The sequence below is a fragment of the Eleginops maclovinus genome, chromosome 10, assembly GCF_036324505.1.
Source record: "Eleginops maclovinus isolate JMC-PN-2008 ecotype Puerto Natales chromosome 10, JC_Emac_rtc_rv5, whole genome shotgun sequence".
Classification (NCBI taxonomy): domain Eukaryota; kingdom Metazoa; phylum Chordata; class Actinopteri; order Perciformes; family Eleginopidae; genus Eleginops; species Eleginops maclovinus.
Window position 1 is genome coordinate 1957788 of NC_086358.1, and position 14971 is coordinate 1972758.

General features: G+C 40.7%; 3 protein-coding genes across 4 annotated transcripts in view; 2 read left to right on the plus strand and 1 right to left on the minus strand.

The window, feature by feature from the left end:
- Positions 1–2585: 2585 nt before the first annotated feature.
- Positions 2586–5361, plus strand: LOC134870767 (ankyrin repeat and SOCS box protein 12-like). The gene is made up of 3 exons (XM_063893158.1): positions 2586–2630; positions 4261–5031; positions 5112–5361. Exons 2-3 carry the CDS (start codon positions 4269–4271, stop codon positions 5261–5263), a joined length of 915 nt encoding a protein of 304 aa, XP_063749228.1. The 5' UTR covers positions 2586–2630; positions 4261–4268; the 3' UTR covers positions 5264–5361.
- A 1053-nt stretch (positions 5362–6414) lies between these two features.
- LOC134870766 (zinc transporter ZIP11-like) overlaps positions 6415–14971 on the minus strand; it is a 102008-nt gene continuing 93451 nt past the window's right edge. For both annotated transcript variants that reach the window (XM_063893157.1, XM_063893156.1), the window contains exons 7-10: positions 13968–14037; positions 9233–9331; positions 8777–8935; positions 6415–7126 (exon numbers count right to left, since the gene is read on the minus strand). In XM_063893157.1, the coding sequence (XP_063749227.1) occupies positions 7048–7126; positions 8777–8935; positions 9233–9331; positions 13968–14037 (407 nt within the window). In that variant the 3' untranslated portion in view covers positions 6415–7047. The remainder of the gene's footprint in view (positions 7127–8776; positions 8936–9232; positions 9332–13967; positions 14038–14971) is intronic.
- LOC134870768 (uncharacterized) lies at positions 9810–14379 on the plus strand. Its single transcript, XM_063893159.1, has 5 exons — positions 9810–10060; positions 10275–10386; positions 11279–11552; positions 12016–12138; positions 12416–14379. Exons 2-5 carry the CDS (start codon positions 10286–10288, stop codon positions 12806–12808), a joined length of 891 nt encoding a protein of 296 aa, XP_063749229.1. The 5' UTR covers positions 9810–10060; positions 10275–10285; the 3' UTR covers positions 12809–14379.

The window sequence follows — 14971 nt, forward strand, 5'->3', positions numbered from 1 at the left end:
ATAGAAACTCTGAGGCAGGATGCAGCGCAGGAACCAGACCCAGAGACTGAGTTGTGCTGTTTGGTACAAAGTGTTGCTGCTTTATATATTAAAGGGACCCAATTCTGCTCCTTTCAGGTGTATATCAGTATGTAGTGTCTCTACTTTAAAGAGTCCTCTCCTGCTGATGTTCAGGTGTATATCAGTATGTAGAGTCTCTACTTTAAAGAGTCCTCTCCTGCTGATGTTCAGGTGTATATCAGTATGTAGAGTCTCTACTTTAAAGAGTCCTCTCCTGCTGATGATCAGGTGTATATCAGTATGTAGAGTCTCTACTTTAAAGAGTCCTCTCCTGCTGATGTTCAGGTGTATATCAGTATGTAGTGTCTCTACTTTAAAGAGTCCTCTCCTGCTGATGTTCAGGTGTATATCAGTATGTAGTGTCTCTACTTTAAAGAGTCCTCTCCTGCTGATGTTCAGGTGTATATCAGTATGTAGTGTCTCTACTTTAAAGAGTCCTCTCCTGCTGATGTTCAGGTGTATATCAGTATGTAGTGTCTCTACTTTAAAGATTCCTCTCCTGCTGATGTTCAGGTGTATGTCAGTATGTAGTGTCTCTACTTTAAAGAGTCCTCTCCTGCTGATGTTCAGGTGTATATCAGTATGTAGAGTCTCTACTTTAAAGAGTCCTCTCCTGCTGATGTTCAGGTGTATATCAGTATGTAGTGTCTCTACTTTAAAGAGTCCTCTCCTGCTGATGTTCAGGTGTATATCAGTATGTAGTGTCTCTACTTTAAAGAGTCCTCTCCTGCTGATGTTCAGGTGTATGTCAGTATGTAGTGTCTCTACTTTAAAGAGTCCTCTCCTGCTGATGTTCAGGTGTATATCAGTATGTAGAGTCTCTACTTTAAAGAGTCCTCTCCTGCTGATGTTCAGGTGTATATCAGTATGTAGAGTCTCTACTTTAAAGAGTCCTCTCCTGCTGATGTTCAGGTGTATATCAGTATGTAGTGTCTCTACTTTAAAGAGTCCTCTCCTGCTGATGTTCAGGTGTATATCAGTATGTAGTGTCTCTACTTTAAAGAGTCCTCTCCTGCTGATGTTCAGGTGTATATCAGTATGTAGTGTCTCTACTTTAAAGAGTCCTCTCCTGCTGATGTTCAGGTGTATATCAGTATGTAGTGTCTCTACTTTAAAGAGTCCTCTCCTGATGGTGTTCAGGTGTATATCAGTATGTAGTGTCTCTTTATGTTTCTCATACTGCCTGTGCTGCAGCACCTCTTTTCACCCTCTGTCTGAAACCAGAGCCCAGTTTGCTCTGATTGGTTAGCGGGCCAGCTCTGTTGTGATTTGGCAACCGCTTAGAAATGTCCCGCCCCTTAGCCAGTCATGTACAATGTGCTAGCCAATAGGAATGTGAGTAAGTGATGTCACTATGTTCCCGAACTGTGAATTCAAAAGTACAATTTCTGATAATTGGACTTTTTAGCCTAAAATAATATATAATGTGTAGTTTAGTTAGATTTGTTTTAGCTGACAATCTAAATGTAATAACTAAAGCTGTCAGATAATGGTAGTCGAGCAAAACATTGATATTGGCTTCAGAAATGTAGTGGAATAATAATGTATCATTAAACTAAAATACAAGTATTTCAAACTTGCACTAAATACCACCCCTGATTGTTTTGCAGTGTATTCAAAGGAAGATGTTTTAAACTCTTCCCTCCTGCATTGTGTCCGAGCACTGACTCCAAACAAAGGCTCAGTGACGCACAAAGAAACGGACCTCGGTTAAAGAGAAAGGAGGATGCCTTCAGGGTTGCCTGGAGAGAGAAAGAGAGCAGATAAAGTGAAGGCAGTGATAAGACGACCATAGCAGGGTATTGTTGGTCCACTGCCATGGAGACCAGTGGGTTTGTCTTTGTGAGGTGCCTCTCTCCTCACCGGAGCGGAGGAGTGTGTGCTAACATTGGATTTACTCTGAAATAATACTGTAATCGAGTCACGTTGGGGTTCAGGAAGGCAGGACTGAAATGAAGGGAAAAACACGGGGCTGGAGATATGAGAATATGAATAAAAAGCAAGCTTTATTAAAATAAAAGCTGCTACTTAAGAAACTAAAAAACTGCAGAGGCAGGCAAAGGGTCAAAGTGACAAGGGAGGGAAGATGAGGGGAATAAAACAAATACTAAAATAAATATTATAAAAACAGAAAACACTACATTTAAAAGGTGTAATTCAAAATGTATATTTGTCAAATAAAAAATAACTTCGAAGATAAGTTCAAAGAAATATAAAAATAAATATTATTTAAAATTAAAAAATCTTCATATATTCATCTTATACATCATAGCGAAATATCTTGTATTTTTTAAATAATGAACACTTTAAGGCATCATTAATTAAATACAAGTTTACTATCTAGTTCCTTTTAAAGATTTTTTATATATTTTATTTTTTATTAAAACACCGTGATAAATTTAGCTTTTCAAATAAAATATATATATTATTTTATTTGAGGCTGCTTGTTGTAATACCAGTTGTGAACACTAGGCGGCAGCGGTGCCACATCAATCGGTGAGGCCCTCACACACCACCGAAGAAGAAGCAGATTCAGGAAGATGAAGGAGGCAGCTGATGACAAATCTTAGGTGAGACGATTTTATCGAATTAAACACAACCAAACAGCTTCATAACTCATTTAAAACACGCTAACGCTAAACGTGAAGCTCTAAATGTGCATTTTAACATTTAACTTGATATATTAGCGGTTGTTTGTAGCTGAATATTAGCTAAATCCGTCCCTGTTGTAAAGCCTGTATTAGCATAACGTTATGCGTGACGTCACAGTTTGTTTACCGAGTCAATAAGAAGGTTCTGTAAACAATACTTAAATGTAGTTATGTTGCATTAAGTCGAATTTATATTCAGTTTTATCCCTTATTTTGTGTTTTACAATGACACCGTGTTTACATTTTAATTCGTGCTGTACTTAAACAGTTATTATTGCATAATGCTCATCCACCATCTCACATAAATACACTGGTTATTGAGTCAAGGCTGTTAAAATGTAAAGATTTCCTTGAATTACAGACTTCTAAAGTTATGCATAAAGCTAAAAATCAGACTACTAGCAGAAAATATACATAACAAATGTGTTTTAACCTTCAGAGGATGAGCAACGGAGAAGGAAATGTGCTTTTAAGCATCAGATTTCACTTTATAGCAGATGTGTATCTCTGGAGTTAAACTGGGGACTTCTTTATGATTTTAAAAGGCTGTATGAGCATCTTTAGGTTCAATAAAACGTATAAATCAGAACAGTTAGACAGTATGAAGATGTCAGGTACCCTGTTTCTGTGATGGTAGATTGTTGTGGTTACTTTTGGTTTCATGTCACTGTGTTTGTAAGCAGCTGTGACCGACAGACCATCCATTTTAGAGTTAGGGTCAGGTAAAATAAGACCTTTCCATCCTTTCCATCAAGTGTACATGCTACCTGCTGCTTTGTATTCAATAGGACATACACTTCGTATTGAATTGGGAAACATTTTGGTGCTATTTTCGACTGCTAGGCCTGTCCAAAATGTTCTGAATATCAGTTATATAATAAATAAAGCTGGTAGAATAAATGTTTTGTTAAATTCATTAGTGGAATTAATTGTTTTTTGACATGAAATCAGTTCGCAGAAGTTTCTAGCAACTTCTCAGCTTCATTCTTTGGCAGAATTGCTTTGTTCCTCTGCTGCCGGGCAGAAAATCAGCAATGATGAGATTAACAGAAACTTAAAGAACAACCATTTTGATGAGCAATTAATCATCTGGGTCATTTTTCAGGAACAAAATGCTTTATATGTATTTGGAGTACATATCTGTTGGTTTTGGACTTATAAAGCACATTTAAAGACAAAGGAACTGGGATATTTTGTACTATTTTCTGACATTTTCCAACAAACTATTAGTGAAAACTTAAGTTGCAGCCTTACTGAAGCTACAGGAAGTGACTATGCATCTTAAAGTATGCTTTTCAAGTATAGCCTTAGTGCATAATTCATTATTTCCTTTCCTTTAATCTGTTTTTTGATCTATTTGAGGTAAATATCTGTGAGTTTTGGACTTAAAGAGCATAGTTAAAGGCAGAGGAACTGGGATTCTTCACTATTTTCTTACATTTTCCACAAAAATATGATAAAAAAATGAAGTAATTAATTAGTTTTAACTGTAGCTACGAAAAGTCTTTCAAGTGTAATTCTAATTCTTCGTCTTGATTCCCTTTTCCAGCAGGTTCTATGCTCCAGCTCAGGACATCTGCAGAAGAAGAAAGCAGCAGGGAGATCTCTCAGCTCAGACAGGCCGTGTTACAAGACGATGCCCGACTCCTCGATGAGATGCTCTGCCAAGAAGTCTACAAGAAGGTCATCAACTGCCGGGGCGGCTGGGGCGTGGCGGGGACGCCGCTGCACGCCGCCGTCTCCAAAGGCCACCTGAGCTGCCTGCAGGTGCTGCTGGGCCGCGGCGCGCTGGTGGACAGCGTGGACGTCAAGGCGCAGACGCCGCTGTTCGCAGCCGTTCGTGGGAAATACCTGGACTGTGTGTTAGCGCTCCTGAAAGCCGGAGCTAACCCCAACGGTCACGCGGCCAACAACTGCTCCCCCGTCTTAACCGCGGCGCGAGAGGGCGACGCGAAGATCTTGAAGGAGCTGCTGAACCGCGGCGCCGAGGTCAACTCCCGCTCCAAAGTCCTGCTCTGGACCTCCAGCGCCAGGGTCTCCAGCGGGCCGCTCTACCTGGCGGCGGTTTACGGACATATGGAGTGCTTCAGACTGCTGCTGCTCTACGGGGCCGACCCGGATTACAACTGCACAGACGCAAAGCTGCTGAGCGCCATCAAGCAGCCCAAAACGGTGCTGGAGATGTGTCTGCGGCACGGCTGCGGCGTGGAGTTCATCCAGCTGCTCATCGACTTCGGTGCTAACGTCTACCTCCCCACGCTGATCATCGAGAAGTCCACCAAGCAGAACGAGGCCGTGGAGCTGCTGCTGGAGGAGAGAGGTAGGAGGGGTCCGTGTCTTACCTTTTTGTTTTGTGTTCCCGGAGTGTTCACTTCCTTTCTCCTGCTTCCGTGTCTGCAGGGAATCCAAAGGCCTTGACCTCCCAGTGCCGCCTCGCCGTCCGAGCTCACCTGAAGAAGATCAACAGGATCCACCTCGTCGAGCAGCTGGACATGCCGACGAGTCTCGTCAACTTCCTGCAACACAAGCCCGTCTCCGTCCCCGTGCTGTAGAGACATCTTCGTGTCCTCATTTTTATTTCAATCTGTGAACCATCTCTGTTTTAAATGACTGCTGTGCTTCTGTCTGAACATTAAATGTGTGAATAAGTGCTGCAGACTTCTGTTGCATTATTACTAAAGAGGTCCTCATTCACCTGTAGAGTGTTCTATAGGTTTTAGTGCATGTAAATGGTCTGGAAAAGCTAAAATCCCAAAGTTGGACCTGAAAATGAACAGAATAGGGCCCCTTTTAATACTCACCCTGCAACTACTGGGAGATCTGCTGCTTCCTCGAGCTACAGATCTCAGTCACATGGTCATCACAAGTTAGTCACCTCTTTCAAAGGAGCCGTTTCTTCTTAGTGAACAAACAGTTCTGAAACAAATCAAGGTCAGTTTGCATTAATCCCTTCATTATTTCGGGTGTAAACGTGTTGAAAAAAGAGTAAATCTAATAATGTGTTAAACCATAAGAGCCATACATTTGCTCCTTGAAGGGTAAAGACTTTTTCTTATTAGTCATCTCTACATTATAATTTAAACAAATTCAAATGATCTAAAAACATTAAGAATGTTCTCCTAAATGATGGTTATTGTGGAGAAAAATGATAAATTGATAGAAGTTAGAAAAAGTTCCCGGTAAGTTTATACTGTAGTACATTTTGCAGTTTTTACAGATTTTAAAGTCAATTTTGTGATTAAAAAAAACAATTATTTGAAATTAAGTCACAAATTAATGAGAAAAGACAGAAAAATGTGCTTTTTTTTAAGGAACTACATGGTTTTACATCGGTAACGCAGATCCACTTGATCACACCACAGACAAATAGTAGTATTATTTTAACCTACAATAGCTTTCATATTTTGTCTTAGAAAACCTGGTTACTTTGTTTTGAGGGAGGATGTAAACCTAAAGCCAAGCTCCGGGCTCGGTCAGGCTGTAAAATGGTACATCCTTTATATTTTAGATCATCACAAGTCCATTGTTGTTTTGCATTGTAACTATATTGCCTTGTTTTTATGCTGCTGCAACATAAACACGTCCCAAATTGGGATCAATAAAGTAGATAGACAGAATAACACCTTTCTTTTTGGGATCTGAAATAGGATCAATGGCATCAGCAAGTGATTCTTGAGTGCCTTAACAAACATACATTGAAGACAATTGTTGATGGTGTTTGATTACAGAAATACTTTGTTATTCAGCTTCAGTGTTTAAATAATCACTCTACATGTGATTCCTCCGACCGGCCAGCAGGGGGCAGCAGAGGAACAGGAAGAAGGCACTGCATCTGTTTACAGGACACTTTCACTTGTTTGTTCTAAATGTGTGGGCTGTAAACAACACAATGATACAGAAGAGAATGAGCTAAATTAAACCATAAATTACCAAATTAAACATCAGAACTTCAAGTATTGCCATCAAGAGGAAATACAAAAAAAGGACGGAGTGAACCATAAAAAAACAACAACATTATTTTAACTTTTACATCTAAGATATTTAGTTTTGAAAACTGAAGAGGAGAAAACATCCACAAATGCTGAAATCATGAGAATATTCATTAAATATTTATTATAAATTCCTTCCAAAATGAGACACGGCCATCCTTACAAAATAGTGTTTTTTTTTTCCACTGCTAAATTAAATAAGCAACAATTCAAACGAAACGGATTAACAGCATTTCAGGTATAAAACACTTCATTTGGTCCCTTTTTAAAAAGAAAAACTACAGCCAGCAGCACAGTGATGACATCACAGCCATCCAGTGTTCTGTTGACTCTGCGCCACGGGGACATCAACCCAGCCCCACGTCCAGTGACATCATCACCACGAAGCCCACGATGGAGGTCCAGGACGCCAGCTTCCCGTTCCCACTGGGGACACCAAGGTGGAGAATCAGTCAGAGGCAGAAGCTTCAAAAAAGCTCCGTATTTGGGACTTAAAGTTTAATCTGGGTCTGGTAAATATATCACCCATCTCTACTGCTATACAGAGGTAAAAATACTTCACTATGAGTAAAAGTTCAGACTTTCCTACAAATTTTATCTCATAAATTAACTTCAAGTAACAAAAAGTGAAAGTATAAAAAATCCAGAGTTTATTAGAAGATCTTTTTTTTTAATCACAAAAGATCCTATCATTTTAAGGCCCTAGTTTGTCAATGCTGAGCCCGTCTTATATGTACAAAGTGGGTTGTTTCTATGAGTGAGTGAAGTAGAGTAAAACGTACCAAATCAAATGGAAATACTCCACTGAAGTACAAGTCTGTCAGTACTGCAATACTTGTACAATATTTGCCTTTGTACTTTAATCCACCACAGATAATATGCAACATTTTGGGGTATAAAGACTGTAGCGTACACTTGATATCAGGTTGAGTTGTGTTTTCTATTTACATCTAAATATTGTTCAACCTTTTCAAACCCAGAGAAATCCTTCATTTGAACCAAGGTAATGAGGTCATCTGAAAACGCACCGTGCTTTTTCTTTTGTGCAGTTTTTTTTTATCGTAGTAGTTTTTAAACTACACATTTGAACCAGATAAAGGATTGAAGTGGTTTGAAGGATCTTAAACTGTTGGATAAACAAGCTAACTTCAACTTGTAGCCTTTTGACCTTTGTCCAAGTGGGAAACACCGAAAAGTAAAACAGCTTTTTTTACCTTTTAATCTTTGGGTAACTTTTGTTTGACAGCATCGTAGTGGCAGAACATTACCTGTTGTACTATTACATTTGTAACCCCTGTGATTTTGTTTTGAGGAAAGACGTAAACCTAAAGCCGTGCTCGGGGCTCGGTCAGGCTGTGATAGATAGACAGAATAACACCTTTCTTTTTGGGATCTGAAATAGGACCAATGGCATCAGCAAGTGATTCTTGAGTGCCTTAACAAACATACATTGAAGACAATTGTTGATGGTGTTTAATTACAGAAATACTTTGTTATTCAGCTTCAGTATTTAAATAATCACACTACATGTGATTCCTCCGACCGGCCAGCAGGGGGCAGCAGAGGAACAGGAAGAAGGCACTACATCTGTTTACAGGACACTTTCACTTGTTTGTTCTAAATGTGTGGGCTGTAAACAACACAATGATAGAGAAGAGAATGAGTTATATTAAACTATAAATTACCAAATTAAACATCAGAACTTCAAGTATTGCCATCAAGAGGAAATACACAAAAAAGGACGGAGTAAACCATAAAAAACAACATTATTTTAACTTTTACATCTAAGATATTTAGTTTTGAAAACAGAAGAGGAGAAAACATCCACAAATGCTGAAATCATGAGAATACTTAAAAATAAATGTACCATATCGTAATAAGGGAGATCCCATATACTTTTAAACCCATACAAGATAAAGGTAAATAGTGGCGTTACAGTCATTCTCGACTGCATGGCTGTGCAGAGACGCCAAAACAGCAAATATCTAGAAACATGTAAAGATGTTCGAGTAGAACCTTACAATACAGTTAAGCCTTTAAATTATGTCTCCCTCGATCCCTCCTGTTGCTCCTTACCTGACTTGAGCCTCAGGTATGATGTCGTCCACCACCACGTACACCATTGCCCCGGCAGCGAACGCCAAGGCGTACGGCAACAGAGGTTCTGCCATGACGACAGCGACGGCGCCCAGCATCCCAGCAATGGGCTCTACCATGCCGCTGAGCTGGCCATACCTGACGGGAGACAGGAAGTAGTCAGTTTGGACGTCAAAATGTAAAGCATCTGTACCAAGGGGCGCTAACGCTAACCCTAACCCTAGCTGCAGGAGGAAGTCAGATTATATAGACGTCTATGAGAAAATGACCCTACTCATTCTCAGTCCTATACGGGGATATTTAGGGGGTTTTATGGTCAGGAGGGGTTATTTTCTTTTGGGGAAGTGATCCTTGGTGGCCTTAGCTTTTGCATGTTAAAGGTGTGGTTGTATTTACTTACACAGTGTTTGGAAACAGACTCATGTTATTCCTTACCAGAAGGATTTCCACGTTGACATCCCTGAACCCCGGAGCGGCAGACTCACCGCCAAGCCTTCTGGGAAATTCTGGATGCCAATACCGATGGCCAAATTTCTGGAGGCAAAAAAAACATTCAGAACAAAAAACATTCAGAGGGAAAACTCCCATGAAACTACAAGTTACAATACAATATTGTTGTTGTTGTTGTTGTCTTTGTAAAACCCATCGTCTTTTACTCTAGGCCATCTTCAGCTGGTGGCACTACCGATAAAGGATGGCCAACCAATGATGATCCATCCAATAGTAGCTCAGATATTTCAGGCCCCAGATCTTAATGCTCCATAAGGACAAATGAATGAATGAATGAATGTCTCGCAACACCGTCATAAAGTTTATTTGTTTTAATTCTAAAGCAAACGGGCCCCGGCCGTGGCGCAACTGGCTGGGGCACCTGCACCATACGCCGGCGACCCGGGTTCGTTTCCCGACCCGTGGTCCTTTCCGGATCCCACCCCGACTCTCTCTTCCACCTTCCTGTCACTCTCCACTGTCCTTTCTGATTAAAGGCAAAAAACCCCCAAAAAATATCTTTAAAAACAAATTCTAAAGCAAACGGACCGTCACCACAGAGGACTCTGTGCTTTTTATACACATACAGATGATTTGCCATCTCTTATCTCTTCATTAGGTCAACAACACTCAATGGTGCAATGTGGACTTTTCACCGCTCTGGTCAAAATGTAAGAGTTTCGTCTTTTAAAATCTGACAGAAACCTGAACCCGCTCACAGAGGAACGCATTACCACTGGCTCGTTGATTCTTCTACAGCTCTGTTCTCACTAGGTAAGTTCCTCCAAATAGATTGTATTTTCAGACAACAATGTACACGTACTTTCCTTTTCAGTTTCCCGGTCTGGGTTCTTGTATTCACTGTGTTTTTATGGAACTTTTTCTATCTCTTCTGGGTCAATTTCTGATTCTGATTGCCTGCAAGATAGGCCCTTTGCAACACAATCAGTTAGCTCACGAAACTTTCCTCTGCTCTGTTTGCTCCCAGCCAAACAGAAAATGGGCCAGTCGATGTCTCCAGAGCAGCAACTGGTTGAACTTGACAAGTTCTCAGACGCACTGTTCGCTTCAAACCAATGGCAAGGTATTGGAATCGACAGGTATGCATTGTTTACTGTCCAAGGGGAAATACATGTCAGCGTTTTAACTTGAAGATTATATATATACATATACATGTATGTATGTCAACCATTCCAGTGTCTGTTGTATTCCAACACAGAGACAAATAGCCAGTAGTTTATAGAATACAATTAAATAACAATAATAATTTAACTCAAAAGCTAAAACAAGAGAAACTGATAATGCTGAAGTGGTCTGGTTTTTTTCTGGGGCTGTATTTATATAAATAAATTATATATACAATGGTTTTGATCTAGTGCCATCATTGGGTCAGGATTTTATTTGTCAAAGGCAATGTGAGCAAGTGGGAAAAGTCAGGGACTCAGGAGAACTAGGGACCTTCAACAGGCTCACCCGGTGAATCCAAGACACTAAATCTATTGATGTTCACTTAGACCATCTCTAGATTATAGCATTCAGCTCACAGTCCCACCATGGTTCAGACTTTAATGCCATCCGCCTCATTCATCCTCCTCTCAAGCCTTCAGTATACTATCTGAATAATTCCCCGCTAACATCAAGAGATCTCCATAAACAATAGCCGATCCCACACTGTCCTAGTCACTCATGGTGTCCCCCAGGGATCAGTACTCGGTCCCCTTCTTTTTGTATGCAACCTCAAAATCATCCTCGATATCCACTCTCTAAATTCCCATTCCATGCCAAGCACGTTATCAAAACTGCTTCCCCCCCCAGTGGGAACATTGCCCACCTCTGCCTCTACCAGTCCTGTAGACTCTTGGTGTTGTTAAGTCACATTCAAGCTTTCAGAAAAGAATCAAAATGCACAAGATCTGATAATTCAAGACATAGTAACGTAGATTTGAACAATAGCTGTGGTCAGGAGACTAATGGATATTTCTCTGCCCTCAGCTCCCTGCTCAGTTACTCTGGACTCAACTCAACCAATGTGCTGGACAGCTACAGGGACCACGTGTTACATGACGAAGAATCCAATGATTTTGCAAGTGCTGTCGAGAGTATGGGTGCTGCACTGGCTGGGCTCAATGTGGTGCCCAACGCCGTGGGTCTCGGGGCTCTCATCATTTCCATGATCATAGAGACAGTCGGGAAAAGCTTGGGGAGAAAAACCATGGGCACGGCTGAGATGTTGCAGAGGGTGTTCGCACATGAGAAGGCCAACGAGGTGAGACCCTGATGGTTCCTCGGGTTGTTCGGATTGTTAAGTTTAGTTGACTTCCTTCCTTTGATTCCGTTAAGCCTCTCATAAACGCCTTGTCTTTTGCAGCTGTGACCACTTGTCTGGCTTGTTTTGAAATTGTGAGACTCGTGGTTATCCAGAATATAATACAACTATTTTCCCACATCAAAGAAAGAAAATAGACCTTTCATACAGACGATCATATCAAAACTAAAGAGGCAAAACTCAACAAACTGAGATCATCTTCTGTGCACATGTGTCTCTAAAAGGCTTGGGAATTGTAGTCCTTCACAGTCCCAGAAGTCAGAAGTTCACACAACCCAAAAACATTAATGATTTTATTTCCTTTTAAATGCATCCCTTCAAAACCGATATACAACACATTTCTCTGACCACTATTTGAAAGAGCCTTTCCTACATTTTGACATTGCACCCTTTTTCTGTGAAGGTCCGAGACCTGGTGGACGAGTATTTGAAGCGTCTGCAGATCAACTTGGGGAAGCCACAGCTCCAACTAGCCGAGACCCGGCAAATAGAGATCGATCTCAGTGTGCAGCTAACGCGGCTAAAGGTACAAAGCAGTACAAGTCTTCCACCTGTATGTGAAGGATCGTGCTAGGCTGTAGTATCCCCAGTAATGTCCGTCTCAATCCCTAATTCACTCTTTTGTATATTTAGTTTTCAGGGTGTTCTTTGATGATTTAGATTTGCTTTGAAACCGTAATGATACTGCTAATTCAAAAGTAAATTGTGAAGTGTATTCAATGTTTACATTTTGGGATAGACAAGCATTGTGTATTCAATATATATACAATGTTTGTCTATACATGCTCCTTTTTCTTTCCCAGAACTCCATGCTGATAGATGGACATCTGGACTCTAGGTTTCTGAAGCAGTGGGTGAATGGCGCTGCCTTTCACACCCAGATGTTGATCCATCAGGCTCGCCTGGAGGGGGCGGCCGGGTTGAGAGCGGTGCGAGCAGCGGGCATTTATCAGCAACAGCTCAACGTGATTATGGACAGTTACAAAACCTACCTCAATGGTATTACACGTATAACATCAGATCACGATACCATAAGTGTGTATTGTTGTCTGTATTTCAGAGAGAGGCAGGTTTTTAACTTTCCAGCTAAATGTTTCAAGATGCAATATGAATACTGTCTCGTCGAACTGAACTGGTTGAGACCTTGTTTTCGAAACTGCCAATTGCTTGGACAAAGACTTATTTCTCAGACTTAGCAGCAAATATTCCAACTCTTGTGAGACAAAATGCCACCTTTCAAATCCCAAACCGACATTGAACTTTGTTGTTCGTGAAGCTATGAGATCAATCCCAACTTAATCTTAAACAAAAAGGAAATTTAAACCTGTATACACAACAGATGTGCAGACTAAGAGAATGCAACAACGATTGCCATGACATTTGGTGTATCCATTCATTGGGACCATAGGGTGAATCCTGATGACCCTTCATGTTCCTTCTATTAACATCAGTCAAGTCCACATTTTTATTTGTCCAGTAATTCGGTTTATGTACGAAAACCTGCAAAACGAACTATTCCCATGATTCTCAGCTGTGCTTGTGGTTCAGTCAATGTAAGCAATCAAACACGGTTAAGAAAAAGCGGGACACACAGTGACCGTTAAAAGTGCTAAGTATCCACCCGTTAGCATAGTCATAGTCAATGCTAGAAGGTTAGCATGCTGACATTAGCATTTAGCTGAGGGCCAATACTTCTGCTTAATGAATGCACAATAAGCAGAAGAGAGAATGCTAAATGCTACCAGCGGGTCAATGTCTGTATGTGTGTGTGTGTGTGTGTGTGTGTGTGTGTGTGTGTGTGTGTGTGTGTGTGTGTGTGTGTGTGCTGTTGCATTGTTATAGCATACTATGTAATTGTTCACAAGAATAAATCAAACGTCCTGACTTTGCTTTCAAAGTGCACCAGATTGATGAATCTAACTTTAAAATTGTACACCATTTACTTCCGGAGGAGCGTAACACTGAGCATGGTCTCACAAAACAATGAAACGGGAATCACTGACACATCTTCTGTACGATGCTTCCTGCAGCTCTGTAGTGTAACCAGTAGATGTCAGCAGCACACAGCAACAGCAGGGACAGGTGTAAAGTCTGCCTGTTTTCTTATTGGGACCTAAAAGGCACCAAATCCTAACCTATGTCTAACCATATTATTGCTATACCCTAACCTAACCATCGCAAGGTTCATATCAAACAATAAAAAACACAGTGATCGTGGGAATTTTATTTGTACTAACTGCTCCAGGTCACAGCGCTTCTTGTGTCCAGATAAAATGCTGTGCAGAACATGTGAACGTGCTGCTCCTCTTAAATGTTCCCTGCATGTATGATTCTTTGCCTTGTAACAGATCTTACCTGGCACTTTCAAAGGTAGCAGATGAAGTCTTTCCAATCGCTCCAAATGCAACGCCCACAGCCAAACCCTCTGCAGAACAAAAGACAGACAATGAATCCTTGCTAGTGTCTGATGTATCCTTGGAAAAAAACAACATTTAAAAGACAGAGAAAGGGAACATGTTGTGTGGACAACAAGTGAACAAATCAATATTGGAGGAACCAGGAATCAATAAAGAGTGTGCAGAATAAAACACCTTTGACCCTGGAGTGACGTTACTTTAGATTTTTCCAATCGTACATGAAGGTGTTTAGGCCTTTCCTCTGTAGTCATGTTTCCACTGACTTTAACTGACCTTTTTACTGTAATTCCCAACTGCAAACACACTACAAGAGGCTGCAAAATAAAGGATTCCTGCAATTTTGACCCCCATATAGAGCCTGTCTGTGATTCCTTCTTGCAGGCTCTGCACACCCCGGGCATTTGTCTCATTTGAAATGCCTGTCATGCATACTCAGAGTACACAGTGTTCGAATGGAAAGTGAAAAGGTCACAGTGCAACATGTACCTGTGAGTGTATCCTTGTGGCACTCAGATCTACAGGTTATTTAGCATTTTTGTTATATACAAAGCAGAGAACAGGAATTACCTATACCTTAAACGCTGACACGTTGTCAAGTCCTGTTGGGCCACTGACAGTTATTATAATGCTAAACCAGGCCTGAGCATGCAATGTGTGGACAGAGAGTTATGGTTTATTCACCCGAGACCCCGCTGATCAAATCCTAAAATCTAAAGTACTCCGTTAAATATTTTCTACCTTTCTCCTGTTCAAAAATATTCTTTTCAGAGAGCATGGTGCAACTACAGATGCTACTGGCTACAGTGCAACTACAGGTGCTACTGGCTACAGCTACACATACTGCTATACACCTGCTAATGTCATTAAATCACATTCTAGATATGGGTTATGGTTTCAAAGAGAAGGAATGGTTATCGATATTTCATTATGAATAGAAAGATA